Source organism: Lichenostomus cassidix, chromosome 11, assembly GCF_008360975.1.
Source record: "Lichenostomus cassidix isolate B80296 chromosome 11, HeHo_3.0, whole genome shotgun sequence".
NCBI classification, from domain to species: Eukaryota; Metazoa; Chordata; class Aves; order Passeriformes; family Meliphagidae; genus Lichenostomus; species Lichenostomus cassidix.
Genome location: NC_139492.1, coordinates 1,876,812 through 1,893,389, shown reverse-complemented (window position 1 = coordinate 1,893,389; position 16,578 = coordinate 1,876,812). Strand labels below are relative to the sequence as shown.

At 45.6% G+C, this 16,578-nt stretch overlaps 1 protein-coding gene across 5 annotated transcripts in view; it reads left to right on the top strand.

Moving 5' to 3' along the window:
• Nucleotides 1-3,605: 3,605 nt before the first annotated feature.
• The window catches only part of BANP (BTG3 associated nuclear protein), a 103,822-nt gene continuing 90,849 nt past the window's right edge, over nt 3,606-16,578 (top strand). For 4 of the 5 annotated variants that reach the window (XM_085071388.1, XM_085071387.1, XM_085071386.1 and 1 more), the window contains exons 1-3: nt 3,606-3,717; nt 14,908-15,048; nt 15,919-16,013. In XM_085071388.1, coding sequence (XP_084927514.1) covers nt 14,979-15,048; nt 15,919-16,013 — 165 coding nt within the window. In that variant the 5' untranslated portion in view covers nt 3,606-3,717; nt 14,908-14,978. Of the gene's footprint in view, nt 3,718-14,676; nt 14,798-14,907; nt 15,049-15,918; nt 16,014-16,578 lie in introns of all 5 variants that reach the window. The other variant, XM_085071385.1, reaches the window with a different exon arrangement.

Below are 16,578 nucleotides of genomic sequence, written 5' to 3'. Positions count from 1 at the left end.
AGCTCTGAGGGATCCTGGGAAAATCCCAGCCAGGCAAAGTGTAAACACAGGGCTTGTGACAGATTTCTCAGAAGGGAAAGAGCCTCCTTTCCTGGTGTTTTTTTTTAGGTTTTCTTTTTCCCATGATGTGTAGAGGGAGATGGAAAAGTCTGTAAATAAATAAGAGAACACTGAGATCATGCCTGACCCTTCTCACCTCATTTCTCAGAGTGGCAGAAATAACCCTGCAGGACCATGGACTTTGACCAGACAGATGGCAAAATGTGTAATGATGTTTTTCTGTCTGCTGAGGGGATTCAAGGCCTTTTCTTCCATCCTTATTTATGAAAATTAGGAGTATTCTCATTGAATAAAATGGAGTTTACTCAGCAGAAACCAGAATGAGATCAGAATAATGATACAGACATAGCTGAAGTAGGTTCAGAAGCAAAACCCACTTGATCCTGCCCTGTTTTCTGTTACAAATCACAGAGCAATTCTGAGAGGTTTGAAAATTGATGTGGTGTCTGAAAAATAAATTATGAACTTCTCCTCATATGCTGCTACAGCACATTTACAAATAAGATTAATATTCTCTTGGTTAAAGATGTATTTAATGTAACTTTTCCTTGAGCATCACTGTCACAATCTAGGACATGCTGTGTCCATAAGGCTGGGTTTGTTTCCCTCTCCAGTTACAAGAGATATTGGAGAGAAAATGAAAAAACTTCAACAGAAATAAATGAATGAACAGGGGAACTTCAAGTACTCTTTTTACTTGGATATGACTGAGGATTTTATCCTTAGGAAACAAAATTCTTCTTCCAGCAAATGCTTTGGAGTGACTTCTGTGCTTTGCTCACATCTTCTCCATCCCTTTGTCCCTTTATCCTCATGCTCAGCACTGAGGATAATTATGAAAGTCTGTCCCTTGTTTAAACAAATGCTTTGTTTGGCAACCTTTGTTTTCCTGCTGCTGCTGCAGCTGCAAAACTGTGTGCACAGTGTGTTAATATTTTACCTTTGATGCGATGGGAAGGGTTTTTTCTCTAATGAAAAAAAGAAAAGAAACCAATGAATGAGATACCAATCTCTCTTGATCCACACAAAGCATGTGAAAGCAGCAACTTCCTTAGAAAACAATAGGAAATGAATGCTGATACCAGGGTAAAATGAGCTGGATACTTCCTGGAAGCAAATGATTCCTCATTACATGGCAAAAAACAGACATAAAATGCAAGAGAGAGACTGAAAAAAACAGCATGAAAATGTGAGGAAATAAAACAACAAAAAAATACTTGTTTTATTTGGGACAACAGACTAACGTGGTGTAACAGGAGGTATTTTCTTCTATAAAATTAAAAAATTAAATTGATACTTTGGCACCCTGAATTTCTCAGTCATTTTTATATGGGGAAAGGAAATTAAGAATGGAATTGATGTAGGCACCTAAGCAAATGATCATGGTTTAAATCAGAATAAACCATCCAGTGTATCAACTTCTTCTTGGCATTTGCTCATGGGCAGAGTTATTCCAGGGTAAAGTCAAGTTCTCATTCACTAGAGGGGGATTTCACTGAATTTCATTCAATTGTTGCAGAAATAGTCAGGTGAGCTGATTTCTTGGGAGCTTCTAAAGCTCAGGAGATGATGAAGCACAGGAAGCAATTAGCCTTTGGTCAATCATTCACTGGTACTGCGAATCAAAGACTAAAAGCCAAATTTGGGCCTTCAGATTTAACAGAAAGATCTGGTAAAAAGGGAACAACTCTGACAAGGGCAATTGTGGATTCCCAACTGCTGGATCAGAGTGGACTGGCAGCAGGAGGTGCTGCAGCCTCCCTTAGTGCTAAATTGTTTTATTTGTTTGTTCTGCTGTTATCTCTGATCAGACATCAGCTGGATCCCGCCAGCATTTCCTGCAGTTAATGTGAGATAAAGTAACTTTAGACAAATATTGTAAGTGGTTTATGACAATGACAGCTCTTGTGTTTGTGTTGTGCAATGACCCACAGCTCTCCAGAGGAGCAGCATCTCACACCTCCAGCAAACAGGAGTTAATCATCTTTGGGATGGGAATATTATGAATTTATGAGAACTCAGGGCAGCTTTAGGATGGCAGAGCTTTTACCAACAGCTGGTGCAACACAGATATTTGTATCCCTGTTTTTCCACCTGGGACCTGCAATTGCTTGAGTCCAGCAGAAACTCGTAGGCAAAACTGTTCCAGGGCAAATCTGCGCAGCAAAGCGTGAAATAATCCAGTGTGAAAAGTCAGTTTCTAAGTAGTTTAACCTTTGAACCGCCCAATCTGCTTGTGAAGGGGGGGAACACAGTAAATAAATCAACAGAGTCAGCTAGCATTTCCAAACGTGACTGAGGGAGCAACTTCTACCACACCAGGTGTGCAGGTGTCAGCAGAACAAGTTACAGCTGAACCAGAGTGGATCCAGCTGTGTGACATGGCACTGGACAACCTCACTAAGCACCTTATTTAAGGAATATTTGAATGCAGGAGTCTGAAATTCACTGCTGGCTACACTGAAGCTGAAAAATGAAGCGTGTTTGGTCTTTATTGGGCAACACTGTGCTATATAAAGACATCAAACCATCTAATCTTTGTCCTCTTTCAGATCCACTTGCACACACTTCCTCCGTGCTTCTTTTTTGGGGCTTTTGCATATTTTTGTCATCCCCAGAAGGTTCATGGAGCGTTCCCCACCTTCGCCCAGCCCTCCTGTTCTCACAGCACACACAGGAGCTCAAGTGCCAGAAAAGTGAGGCTGCGGAGCTAATTTAGCAAGTTCCCACTTGCTGCCTGCTCCTCAGCTCTGCTCCAGGCACGGTGACATTTCTCTCTTTGTCATGACAGCTGACATTCAATTCATCCCAGTTCAGTGCTCGGGAGCTGGCAGAGGGGGAGCAATGTGATGGAGTAGAGGATGGGAATGGTGTGGATGACTCTCGAGGTGTGGATCTACATTTAATCTGCTGGCTGACAGCTCTGCTGGCCAAGTTATTGAGGGGCTGGAGTGTGTCCAGGGAAGGGAACAGAGCTGGGAACGGCTGGAGCACCAGGAGAGGCTGAGGGAGCTGGGAAAGGAGCTCAGCCTGGAGAAAAGTGGATCAGGGGCACCTTGTGGCTCTGCACAGCTGCTGCCAGGAGGGGATAGCCGGGGGGTCAGGCTGTGCTCCAGGGAACAGGGACAGCAGGAGAGGGAACAGCCTCAGGCTGGGCCAGGGGAGGTTCATGTTGGACAGCAGCAGGAATTTCTGCATGGAAAGGGTGCTCAGGGATTGGAGCTGCCCAGGGAGGTTTGGAGTGCTCACCCCTGGAGGTGTCCGAGCAATTCCTGGCTGTGGCACTCAGTGCTCTGGGCTGGGGACAAGGTGGGCATTGGGCACAGGCGGGACTCGATCATCCCGGAGCTCTTTTCCACCCTCAGCGCTCCCGCGATCCCGCGATCCCCTGACTACACTTCCCGGCACGCCCCGCGCCACCCGCGCGTACTACAGGTCCCGGCGTGCTCCTGCGGGGGCGCGCGCGCTGCCCTCTGGGAGTCGTAGTCCCGTCCCCGCTGCGGCGCCTCGGCGGGGAAGGGCGGGGGCATCGCGCGCGCGGGCGCGGCGCGTGCGCGGCGCGGGGCCCCGGGCCGGGCCGGATCTCTCGCGAGGAAGGACGCCATTATCGCAGCCGCCGCACAAAACACCACGAGAACTCGGCGCCCGCCTCACACGGTAACGCGGCGCCCCGCGGGCGGGAGCCTCCGCTGCGCGGCCACCCCCGGCCGCCCGCACGGCCCCGCACGGGGACACCGAGCACTCACCGCGCTCCCGCAGGGCTCCCCGGGCCTCCAGCCGGCGGGGAGGGAGCGGCCGGGGCGGGGGGGCCGCGCGCCCCCCTCCGCCTCCCCTCAGCGCTCTCAGGGGGTCACCCGAGATCCGATAGCGGGAGAAATTCCTCCCTGTGCGGGTGCTGAGGCCCTGGCACGGGGTGCCCAGAGAAGCTGTGATGCCCCTGGATCCCTGGCAGTGTCCAAGGCCAGGCTGGACAGGGACAGTGGAAGGTGTCCCTGCCATGGCAGGGCTGGGATGAGATGAGCTTTAATGTCCCTTCTCCCCAAAGGTTTGGCTCTTCCTGGGCTCCCCCCCTTGCCGGGCTGCCCAGTGCTGGCTCGGTGTCCCGCTGTCCCCCGGGATGTGCTGGGAGCTCGCACTGCTCGGTGGGGCTGGGCTGGGAGCGCTGCCTCCATCCATCCATCCATCCGTGCATCCATCTGTCCGTCCTGTCCCGGGGCAGCAGTGCCGAGCTCGGGGCACGGACAGGGAACATCCCCGCAGCCCTGGAGGGGCTGGGCTGGGCTGGGCGCTCATTCAGTGCCACAGAAGGATTCTCACACCCATATCAGGATTGCTGGTTGTGTCCTCTCCATCCCGGTCAGCTGGTTGACAAAGGACAGTGGGTGTAGGTGGGATTTTGGGATGAAATCCTTCCCTGGGAGGGTGCTGAGGCCCTGGTACAGATTCCCAGAGAAGCTGTGGCTGCCCCTGGATCCCTGGCTGTGCCCAAGGCTAGGCTGGACATAGCTTGAAGCAGCCTGGGACAGTGGAAGGTGTCCCTGCCATGGCAGGGGTGGAACGAGATGAGTTTAATGTCCCTTCAACCCAAACCATTTCAGGATTCCATGATTCTCTGAACACACTCGGTATCCCTATGCCCTTATTTGAAATTCAAGTGTTGCCTTCCTCTCCCCCCTTTTTTTTTGTTTTATTTTTAAATCCATCCACGGTGGGAAGTTGTGTACTTAACCAAATATAGTCATTTTATCCCACTATGGCACGGATAGTTTATGGATCAGGTTATTTTTGGAGCTCTCCAGGGAAGATTTTTTGGAAATAAACAAGGGTTATTAGCAACTGAGCAATTGCTTTGGTGGAAGCAGCTTTGAAATGCTATTTTGGAGTGGGTTTTGCTACTTTGTTTCCTTCTCGGTGAGGTTACCTGAGGTGTGGTGCCCTGTCGACGTCAGGATTTCAAGGAGCAAACCTGAAATTTGTATAACTTTGAATATTGAAATTAAGATTTTAAAATACCAAGCGTGTTTCAGTTTCATAGCAGTGACTCTTGGAACAGTGGATTTTCTTTGTTAGGAAGTATTTATATATATATGTGAAAAATAGATGTTTATATCAATGGACCACAATAACAGGACTTTGATTGTGAAACCCTAAGCACCTTTTTCCATCATTAAATGACACCTTGGCATTAGTTCCATTTTCAGCAATAGATGTTAGGAGGAAAGATGAGTTAATTTATTAAGAGCATAAAAAGACAGAGGTTGCATTTGGAAAACATTCCATCTCCTCCAGAGGACGAGAACATTTTATAACTTTGTTCTTTTAGTTTTTCATCTCTTTTCCAGCACCTGGGTTTTCTGTCTGAATTACCCAGCCATGTGCAAGTTGTGTGGTTCCAGAGCAGGTGTTAATTAAGGTCTTTTACAGGACTAATTGATTAATAACATCCAGAGTAATTGAATAAACCCATTAAGGGTGTGGTGCTAATTATGAATGCTCACAGCTGCACGGCTTCCAGCAGCACCTGCTCAGATAAATTTGGAAAAAGCTCATTTCCTGCCTGCTTTAACATCCTTTTTGTGGAATTTTGGGTGATCAGGTGAGGAAGAAATCAGCTTTTAGTCACAGCTCAGTGTGAGCAGAGCTGCTGCTGCTGGAATTTCCTTGACTTGGCAGGGATTTGTTCTGTCCCGTGGGATTCTCACCATGGCAGTTCCAGGGAGATCCTCCTGTTTGTGAGCATTCAGTTTGTCTCTGGTTTTTCTCCTGAGCTTTCCCCAAAACTTTAAAGCTCTGGAGGTGCAGCAGCAACAAGTGGCTTTGTTTTGTCACAATTTCGGGGTTTTCATCTCTTTCCTTGGGGGAACCCTGCAATTGGGATTGCTGGGATTGAGCTACTTGTAGGAGGAGACAGAGCAAAGCCAGGGGTTGGAATGAGACCACAAAATATCTTTGTGTACAAAACTTTGCCAATAAAATTTTGGTCGCAGGTTTATTTCCTTTAGTCTGAAACTTGATATTTAGTCATTAACAGTTGAAGTAATCTTATTTTCTGTTTTATCCATACTCATTGAAAGGCTCATCATCATCTTTTTGTTTTCCCCAGTAAAATAAAAAGAATAAAACCTCTTCACGGTCACATAAACCATTTGTTTCCTTGCAGGTTTAGGTTTTTAAAGCTGGTGTTAAGTACTGAATTTTGCAACCAGTTAGACTGAAAAATACAGAAAAGGTTTAATTTCGTCACACCCTGGGCACGTGGGACTTGAAATAAAGTAATTTGTGATGTTGTCTGTTGAACAGAATCATTTGATGTTGTTTCCCATTTGTTCCCTGACTTAGAGCACTGAAGGGAAAAATAGATTCAGTTCAAAACTCTGAAAATCAGTTTTATAGTGGGAAAGAATGGAGGGAATTGGTGGCAGCTGGGAAGTTACCTTTTACATCCCTGATCCCCTGAATTCATGGTTTGGGGAGTTTAAAGCTGAATTCAGTTGGGTTTTTTGGTTTAATTAAAGGAAGGGGAACTGACAAGCCAGGATCAGGTGGTATAAATGAAAAATAAAAAATCTGGAGGCAAGATGGGGGTTGGTCTCTTTTCCCAGGGACAGGATGAGATGGAACAGCCTCAGCTGTGCCAGGGAGGTTTGGAGTTCCCATCCCTGCAGGTGTCCAGGGAATTCCTGGCTGTGGCACTCAGTGCTCTGGGCTGGGGACAAGGTGGGCATTGGGCTCAGGGTGAACTCCATCATCCCAGAGCTCTTTTCCACCCTAAATAATCCTAGGAAAATAACTCAGAATTTGAAGAACTACTCCCTCTATATTTCCCTGCTGAAATGATGCACTTCAGTTTATTTTCGTTAATATTTTTTGGCAAGAATTTGAAAATCCTGCTATCCCTGTGTTTTGAAGCAGCACTGAGGTGTGGTTTGGCAGCTGGAATGGTTCCTTTTCCTTGATGGCTACAGCAGGAAAATCTGTTGGAAGACTTTGGAGTGAGCAGGTTGGATTTGATGTTGGCTTTCCTGCTTTTTAGTCTGTGCCAACACCATGGTCTGTCCTTGCCTGGAGATTCCTTGTCTCCTCTGGAATTGCTGGATCAGAAATTTGTCCAGTTTGTAGAGGACTTGCAGTGCACCTGTTAGGAAAAATAGAAAATGGGGAAAAACTATAAATGATTAGTGTTATTCTTCTCTTTTGTTGCTGAAGGTAAGCTGTCAGGCCAGGAGGGAATGGCTTTAAGGTGGAGGAGGGCAGGAATAGATGGGATATTGGGAAGGAATTCCTGCTGTAGGGTGAGGAGATCCCTGGAAGTGTCCAAGGCCAGGCTGGACACTGGGCCTTGGAGTGACCTGGGACAGTGGAAGGGGTATGAAACTAATTCTGGAGGTTTGTTCTTTGAATTTCCTGGAATAATAGAATCCCCTGAGTTGGAAGGGATCATCCAGCCCAGCTCCTGGCCCTGCACAGAATATTCCCAAAATCGCACCCTGTCCATCCCTGGCAGCACTGTCCAAAATCTGGAGCTCTGGCTGTGCCCATGCCCTGTTCCACCCTTTGGGATAAGAACCTTTCCCTGCTCTCCACCCTCACCCTCCGCGGGAAGCTCCAGCAGGATTTTTGGAGCTGTTACCAATAAAACCCCTCCATCTAGTGGATGAAAACAAGAAAACAACGTGACAGAATGTGCTGTCTGGGCAGCTCTTGTCTCACATTCGCTGCTTTTCAGCAAACTGTACAAATGGTGCGTGGTGTGAGTGATCCCTGCCGGGAACAATCCCACCAGGATGCAGAGATTTGGAATCTGCAAGCACTTAGATCCTCCCCGGGCTTCAGCCGCTGCAGTTCAATGGGATTAAATGGCTGTAAATTGAATTCAGGCCTCTGGGTGTGTGCAAGCACCTGCAAATGGAGCTGTGACATGTGTGAACATTGCCTTCCCTCCTCCCTCGGGAATGATTCGATCCATGCTGTGCCAGAGGAGGGCTGGCATGGCAGCAGCAGCAGGGTTTGTTCAACATCCACAGGGAATTCGGGCTGGAATTGCTGGGCTGGGTGACCACCCACTGCTGCTCCTCGTGCCAGAGCCTGCTGGAGGACACCGGGAAGCAGGGAAGGCATTCTGGATTATTTGTTGGGTGTTGTGTTAGGATTGCTGCCAGGGTTGGTTGGAAGAGTTGGGAAAAGACATCCAAGCAAAACAGCGCCTTGTACCAGCTGGGATGAAAAAAAAACCCTAAAGAGGCGAATATTTCTGAAAGCAAAACAATAAACCAGCAATAATAACAGGAGCTTTGGTGGTAATATTGGAGGATTTCTGCCTCCCTGGGAGGTTTTGTACTCCGGAAAGCTTCCAGCTCCTTTATTTCTGGAGCAATAGCTTCCTTTTTTCAGTTGCTGTCTGAATTTTACCACTTGCACTCAAGTCCATCACCATATTATCTCTGAGTGATATTTATTTGATAGATCCATCTGCAGAATGTTGTTGCTGCTGTCCTGTTTTCCCAGATAGGGAATATTTCTGTCTTTTTTTTTTTTTTTTTTTTTTTTTTTTGAGAATAGACACTTTTTCTGATCTTTGGCTGAACCAAAGCTGCTTGTCTATTATTACACTGATTTTTAAACTGTTAAACTGAAATGCTTGGGCAATTTTGCTATGAAATTTTACTGAAACAAAATGTTTTTCTTTGCCTTTCGAAGCAGACTGAGAATAAGGGTGACAGCCAAACAGATGCTAAGAAAAATTATTCTCCTCCGTAGTTTTGGGTAGTAAGAAAGAGGTGTAAATCTGATCTCTTCCCCCGAAATTGAGTTTTAACCTCACATTGTGATGGACTGCAGAGAGCTAGGGCTCAAAGGAGGCTCTTGGATTTACATTGAGCCTTTTGTGCTCTGAAATTGTTGCTTTTTATCCTGTTCCTCCCCTGTTCCAGAGCAGCAACATTTGCACTGCTGTGACTTTTGGGAATTGGGAGTTAGTGCAGGAAGGCTCAATTCCAGCTGCCAACCCAAGCGATTTTATCCTGGAGGAAAAGCTTTGGATTATAAAACTGTTGCAAGTCACAGTGCAAGACTGAAAAGAGAATTGTTGTGTCCTCAGCTTTGTAACTCTGGGAATAACTTCATGTATCCAGTGATGCCAACATTCCCAGTTGTGTCCCTCGAGCTGCTCCAGGATTTTTTCCCCAGGACACTCCAGAGGGTCAGGGCAGAGCTGTGCCAGGTCAGCTGCCTTTGGAGCCTCCAGAGGAAGTTCTGAACACCTTCATGGGGACAATTCTGATATGTTCTTCTTTCTGCTGGAATTCCATGGTTTGCTTCCCAAGTGGAGTTAAGTGCTGTGGATGATTCCTTGCCCAGAGACAGCTCTGTGCCCCTTCTGGGCTGTTTCCCTGCAGGGAAGAGACCTCAGGGGCTTCAATAAAACCCCAATGAATAGTATTTTAAATGCCATTTTTAAAATACAAGATAATATTTGTCCTCTGGATGTTCCCTGGAGAGGGTGGATGATTTTATACCATAATCCCTGCTCAGCATGAGTCCTGCAGAGTTGTCCTCATGGAGATCAGCACTGACATGTGTTGGATTGATTCCTTGTGTTCACCTTTGAAAGTGTCACTAAATTAGTCAAATTGTCACTAAAGTGTCACTGTTCTTGCAGGATAAGGACCTTTGTCCCATTGGCTCAGAAAATTGGGCTGCTGGGCTCAATTCATTGGCTCAATTCAAAGGGATGGTTTTACATGGACAGAGGGCAGGATGAGGTGGGATATTGGGAAGAAATAAAGGTGGGGAGGCCCTGGGATGGAATTCCCAGGATGAGCTTTAAGGTCCTTTCCCACCCAAATAATTCCATGTTTCTCAGTGAGGTTCTATAAAGATCTCTGTAACAGAAATGCCATATTTGAGAAGTGCCTTTAATAGTTCTAAAAGAAAAGTGGACTGAAGAAGAGGAAGAACACTTGGGGCTGTTAGGGAAATGGCATCTTCCAGCTTTTCCCACACAACCAGCAGGGAATATTTGCCACAGTGCAAGTTGGAGTCCGAGGGAAGTTATTTAATTTATCAATAGCACTGAAAATGTTGTCCAAGAGAGAGCTCAGCTGCTCCACCCAGAGCAGTTCAACTCCACACTCCAAACAGAGCTTTAGAATGTGGTTTTATTTTTTTTAAAAGATAATGTTTACCCTGGCTAATTAATATGAGGGAGAAGATTTATGTTTTGTGTATGTTTTCCTGTGTTAACAAGGCATTGGATGGGTTTGATTATCCACTTTGGAATGCTGCCCCATGACTTGGTAAAGCCATCAGATATTTCAGTAAATAGCTTTGTTTACAAGGGGCTGCTCAGAAGAATTATTTGGAATTAATGTTTTAAAATAGATTAATTAAATGACGTTAAACTTGTGTGTGGAAAAGCTAATCTGGAATTCAGGTGAATTTAATTTAGTTGCTTACAAATATTAATTTACTTAATTAAACAAAGGCTGATTGAATTCTGTGTTAAGTGTATCAATTCTGAGTAAGAGTATTGGCAGAGATATTTAATGTAATTTATCTAATCAGCTTTATATTTATATCTTTAGTTGTCTGTGATGAGTTTTTTTTGAGTGTTCTAGTAGTGGAGCCACTTTGAGGGAAGTGCTTATAGGGATGCTCAAGGCTTTTTGCTCCTTTTTCTGAGGGAAAATGAGGGAAAATTATCCAGCAGGAAGAGGTGTGTGATGGGATTATTGGATGAGGGGAGCAAAGTGGGGTCTCTGGGGTGGGGAAAGGGGGAACAGTGCAAGAGCTGCCCTGGGAATTGGCTGTGAGAGGTCTGAGGGGTTAGAAATGTTTGGGGTAACTGGATTTCGCAGAATTGATATTGAGGCTAGAAGAGAGCTCCAGGATCAGAGCTCACCCTGAGCCCAATGCCCACCTTGTCCCCAGCCCAGAGCACTGAGTGCCACAGCCAGGAATTCCTCAGACACCTGCAGGGATGGGGACTGCAAACCTCCCTGGGCAGCTCCTGCCAAGGCCTGAGCACCCTTTCCATGCAGAAATTCCTGCTGCTGTCCACCCTGAGCCTCCCCTGCCCAGCCTGAGGCTGTTCCTCTCCTGCTGTCCCTGTTCCCTGGAGCACAGCCTGACCCCCTGGCTGTCCCCTCCTGGCAGCAGCTGTGCAGAGCCACAAGGTCCCCCTGAGCCTCCTTTGCTCCAGGCTGAGCTCCTTCCCAGCTCCCTCAGCCTCTCCTGGTGCTCCAGACCCTTCCCATCTCTGTTCCCTTCCCTGGACATGCTCCAGACCCTCGAGGTCTGTCTTGGAGGAGCCAAACCTGACCAGAATTGCAGGTGTGGCCTCAGCAGTGCCAGCACAGGGGACAGTCTGGGGCTGTGGCCACACCAGGGCTGGGACAACCCAGGTGCCACTGGCCTCTTGTCCACCTGGGCACACCTGGGCTCTGTTCACCCACTCTCCCAGCATTCCCAGTCCTTTCCCAGCTTCCCAGCCCCTGTGCCCAGGCTGGAGCTCCAGGGGTTGTTGTGTTCAATGTGGAACCTCCCAGCTCCCCATGGATCCAGCCTGTCACCCTGGGGTCACCCAGGGCTGAACTGGGAATGGAGGGGAGGACATCCCAGCAGGACACACCACAACCTGTTCCTCACTTTAAGAGTCCAAGGAGGCTCTTCCAGCCCCTGGAATTTTCTGGGAGAATCCATCAGTGCAGCATAGATCCATGAAAAGCCCTGGGCTGGAATTGGTGTGAGCTTGGCTGGCCAGAGCCTCCTTTCATGGAATATTTTCCATCGCCTGGTAAAACCTTCCTCCTCATCCCTTCCTCCCCATCCCTTCCCCCAGAAAATGGCAAACTGACTATAAAATATTCCTGTGTTGATCCAACTTCCACATGCTGCCTGGGGGAGGAGAAGTGGTTTATCCTGTGGTTTATCCTCAGCTCCCCGGCTTTCTGTTAATATTTCTTCTTTATAACTTAATATTTGTTCCTGGGAATGGTTCAGCGCTGGTGGCTCAATGCCAATGTACATACATTTAATTTAGATTTAATGGGGACTAGAGTTTCAGCCAGAAGGTGGAAATTAAGGGGGGAAAAGGGGGAATATAGAGCAAATTTCCAGAAAAAGGGTGTTTTATGTGAGGAAACTCTGGTAAATACTTCACCGAGTAAAGTACATGGAAACTAGAATGGTAAAGTTATTCTAAATTTGTTGACTGAAGCTTTTTGAAGCTGATAAACTCCTCTAACTCTCATCCTGTTAAATTTTATCAGGCTTTTCCCCTTGGATCTGAAAGCAAGGTCAGCCCACCGGTAAAATTTACTATTAGAAATTGAAATGGTGAATTTGGAAGAGGGACACTTTATTCAGGGGTGATAACTGCAGTGGCTGCAGCTTCCCTGGATGTTGCTTTCCTAATCCCCACACCCAGGGCTGATAACAAATCTATTTGTTTTCCCCTTATGGTTTGATTCAGGATCTGGTGGCAGCAGAAGGGAATTTTGTTCTGGCTTTGGGAAGGCAGAATTATGGCTGATTTCTTCCAAGCTGTGTCTGACTTAGTGAAATCGGAATAAAATTAGTTGAGATGGGAATAAATACTGATGTCATGAAGACACATTGCTCTGTGTGTGTGTTGTTGCTGCTCTGCCAGTCGTAGGTTGGTGTTGTGCCCTTGTTTCAAGGCCCTGGGACAGAATATTTGAGTATTCCTGATATGAGACTGAACACCTCCAGACTATGGCTCATGAGAGGTGGAGAACACTTGTTGGAAATGCAAAACTATTTTGTGCTTGTGTTGAAGAAAGGTTGAATTTAGTGGTTATTTAATATTTAATTTTGAAGGCACATGCTGGGATTGTGTCTGTGCAGGGCCAGGAGTTGGATGTTCCATGGGAATCCCTTCAAACCTAGGATTTTCTGTGCTAAATATGCAAAGCATTAAAGTGGCTACAAACAAAACCACTGCAATTCCTTCAGGTTGCTTTAAAAATCCTCATCCATTTGTAGCTCTGAGTGGTTTCAGTACAACACCTGCAATTTCAGTGCAACACTTGCAAGAACCTGCAACCAATTCCTTCAGGTTGCTTTAAAAATCCTCATCCATTTGTAGCTCTGAGTGGTTTCAGTGCAACACCTGCAATGTCAGTGAGTCCTGTAAACAACAAAACGAATTACAGTCAATAATCAGATTTTTCCCAGTTGGGTTTTGTTCTAATTCAGCCTTTTCGAGTGCCTGGAGCTGAGGGCAGAGCTCTCCCTCTCCCCAGCCATGTGCAGCACGATGGAACAGCGAGTGCAGCACAGCTGCTTTGTTCTGCTCAGCCTGGCTGCCCACCAGGACTTCTCAGAAATGGCAAATTCCCTTTGCCAAAATGGCATCCACACGCACGGAAGGGTTGCCAGGATTTTTGGGCTTAATGCCACAGTCTGTGCTGGCCCAAAAGCCTTTCACCATGAGCAGAATTTCAAGTGACTCAGTGCTGGCAGTGCTGGTATTTTGAGTAAACAGTTTGGAGATGTTTGGAGCTGGATGGGCTTGCTGAGAATTCTTCTCTGGGTTGTGTTGCTCTCCGAAAAATTCATCCTCTCCCTGTCTGGCTTAATGGATTTCTTGGGCTCAAGTGGAAGAGGAAAATCATTATGCACAGTTGGCTTTGATTCCTTGTCAGTGTTAATGGATGAATTATCATTTCCATCAGTAAATCTCGATTTATCTCTCCAGGGTTTTTTACTCCGGGTTAAAAAGAAAAAAATCCACTGATCTCTTGGTATTCCTTGTCCATCCCTTTGTAAGAAAGCACAGATAGGAGAGATTGCAGTGATTTTATTTCAATTTTACAAGTTGAAGGTTTCTCTTAAAACACTAACAAATAACCTGGACTGAGAATTCTGGGGGAGCTAGGCTCAGAAATCATTTTGACTTTAAAATCAGAACCATATCCTGAAAATGTTTCATTGGAGCTGAGCTGTAGAAAAACCAGGCAAGATCATCCTGAAGAAAAAAGTTTTATTTTCAGTCTAGGTGTGATTAGATGTGAGGGAGCTCCTCGTTCTCCCTGAATTTGGGAAGATTTTAGAAGCCTGTTAAGACTCAGACATGAATTTGCAGTTCTTGCAAACCTAGCGTGGTCTGGAGCTTTGTGAGCTTTGTGATCCCTTCAATCTGTGACCCTGAATGTTCTCCTTACCCACTGTGATTCGTCCCAATCGAGCCCAGAGACACTTCAGAGACCAAGTCAGAGCAGTGGGTATTTGCTTTATTTGATGCACCAGATGTGTGGGAATTGTTTCCACCAAACACACACACTTCAGTACCCCAAAGACACAGTGTTATAGGTAAAATTCATGAATATTCATTAAATTCTCCAGGATAGGAGCGGTTATATAAATTACTTCTCATAAGTCATTAATATCATTCGCGATTTCTTGTGCTCAATGGCAAAAGGATTCCTTTTGCCCCCTTTTATCTTGCTAAGATTAAGGGAAGCCACAAGGCCAGAAGTGACGGGCGCCGTGCTGGTAGAAGGGCTAAAAGCTCAAAGAAACAGGAATAGTTGAAGTGCAAATAGATTTGGGTTTTCTATTTGACTACTCCTTTCTCAACTGGGAATGTGCAAGGGAGAGTGAGGAAAGCCTGAGCTGCAGTCAGCCTGGGCCAGATTCACCCATGGAGCTGCTGCAGGGCTCGATGAGGTGGAAAAAGAAGGAGCTGTGGATGCCACTGGATAATCCCTCTTAGGTTGGTCATTTCTCTTGGAACTGCCTCTTTCCTAGAAGGAACATGCAAACCGAGCGGCACTGTGCTGTATCAGAGATTTCCCAGCCATTGACACTGCTGCTGTTTTGCAGGGTTGCATGCCTGGGCAGTCAGTGCCCTGGGGAGCTGCCGTGCTGTGGGAGCCTTTGCTGCCTGGTTCTGAATGATGTCAGAGCAGGATTTGGCAGATGTGGTTCAGATTGCTGTTGAGGACCTCGCTCCAGACGATCCAGGTAGGAAGAGCATTTCCAGCTGTGCCCATTGTAGAGCTGGAAATCACTGCTGAGCTTTTCTTTTAAGTGCAAACCAGGATTTGACTCCTCAAGATGCTTTTCAAGACTACATCCCATGTTTTCCATAGCCTCTCTTGTGCTACTCCAAACCGTTTTTTTGGAATCTGATTAGTTCACTTTTCTTTATTGTCTGTTGGTTTTTCGGGGTTTTTTTTTTTTTTTTTTTTTTGGTGTGTGCAATGTTAACCTAACCCCAAAAACTGAATGAAACATGACCTCCTACAGCTTTTCGTTTTTCCCTAAACCAAACACATAGTTTAGGCTTTCCCTCAAACCACCCATCCATTAGGAATTCTTGTTCTATATATAAAACAGTTTCTCTGGTACATTATTAAAATTCTTTGGACAATAAAATTAAAGAACACTTCTGAAAGCAAATATTGTTATATTCCTTGAGCAGAACTTGATCTGCTAAGTAAAAATATATTGAGTTGTTGATCCTGGAGATGTGGCCAATGCAAGTTAATGACTGAAAGAAAATAATGGAAATGAGAAAAACAGACCAAAAAACTGCTTTTCTGATACAAAACGAAAAAGTTGCTTCAGAAATGTTCCCAAAGAGTTGGAGGAGAAGCTGAGACCTTCCTGTCCTTCCAAAGTCTTTGCTCAGTTTGGTAGAGGAAGTCAAACCTGCTCCCATCACCACTGTCAGATATTTCAGAGAAACCTAAAGAAGTGTCAAAGAACACATTAAATATGCTAATTATACATTTTACATGCTTTTCTCTTTTCCACTTCATGTATGTATTTTGAATTTGAGCTTTGTCCTCTTGGGTTCTAAACTCTGGCAATGTTTTTTTCCCTTTGCAGTTGTGTTGGAGAACCATGAGGTGGCAGATGATGATGTGGAACCTTCCCTGAAACGGCAGAGGATAGAAATCAACTGCCAGGATCCCTCCATTAAGGTTGTTCAATGCCCTTTGCTGGTTTGATTTCTAATGCAAATGAAGTTTGCTTTCTTAGGGAAAGTTGTTGCAAGAATATAAAATGAACTGTTTATACCTAATACTGGAATTATTCTTGTTCATTTGTAGGCTTAAATTTTAAAATCTGAATAATTGTCTTATTTTCCAGTGTAGAATTGGTTGCAAGGATTTTATATGCAATATAAAATATCACCAGAATTAATTCCACTGACTCAAAACATCAGAATTGGTACATTTTTTGATAAAGCTAATGAAGTTGACCAAAAAGATAAACTCGAGGGTGTATTTATGTTACGATTTGTAGATACTTTCAGCATGTTTTAAAATATTATTTGAAGCTAACAACATTCTCCTGATAGATAATTCATATTTAATTGGGGCTCAGGAGCTCAGAACTTGCCCTGCTGCTCTCACTGGTGTGATTTAGGGTTGGTTGTTGCCCTGCAGTGTGAGTACCTGATGAATTTAGAGCCACAGGCAGTGCCATGGGTAATTCTGTATTTTTGGGGCGATGCCAGGCGCTGGAGCTCTGCAGGGAGGGCTT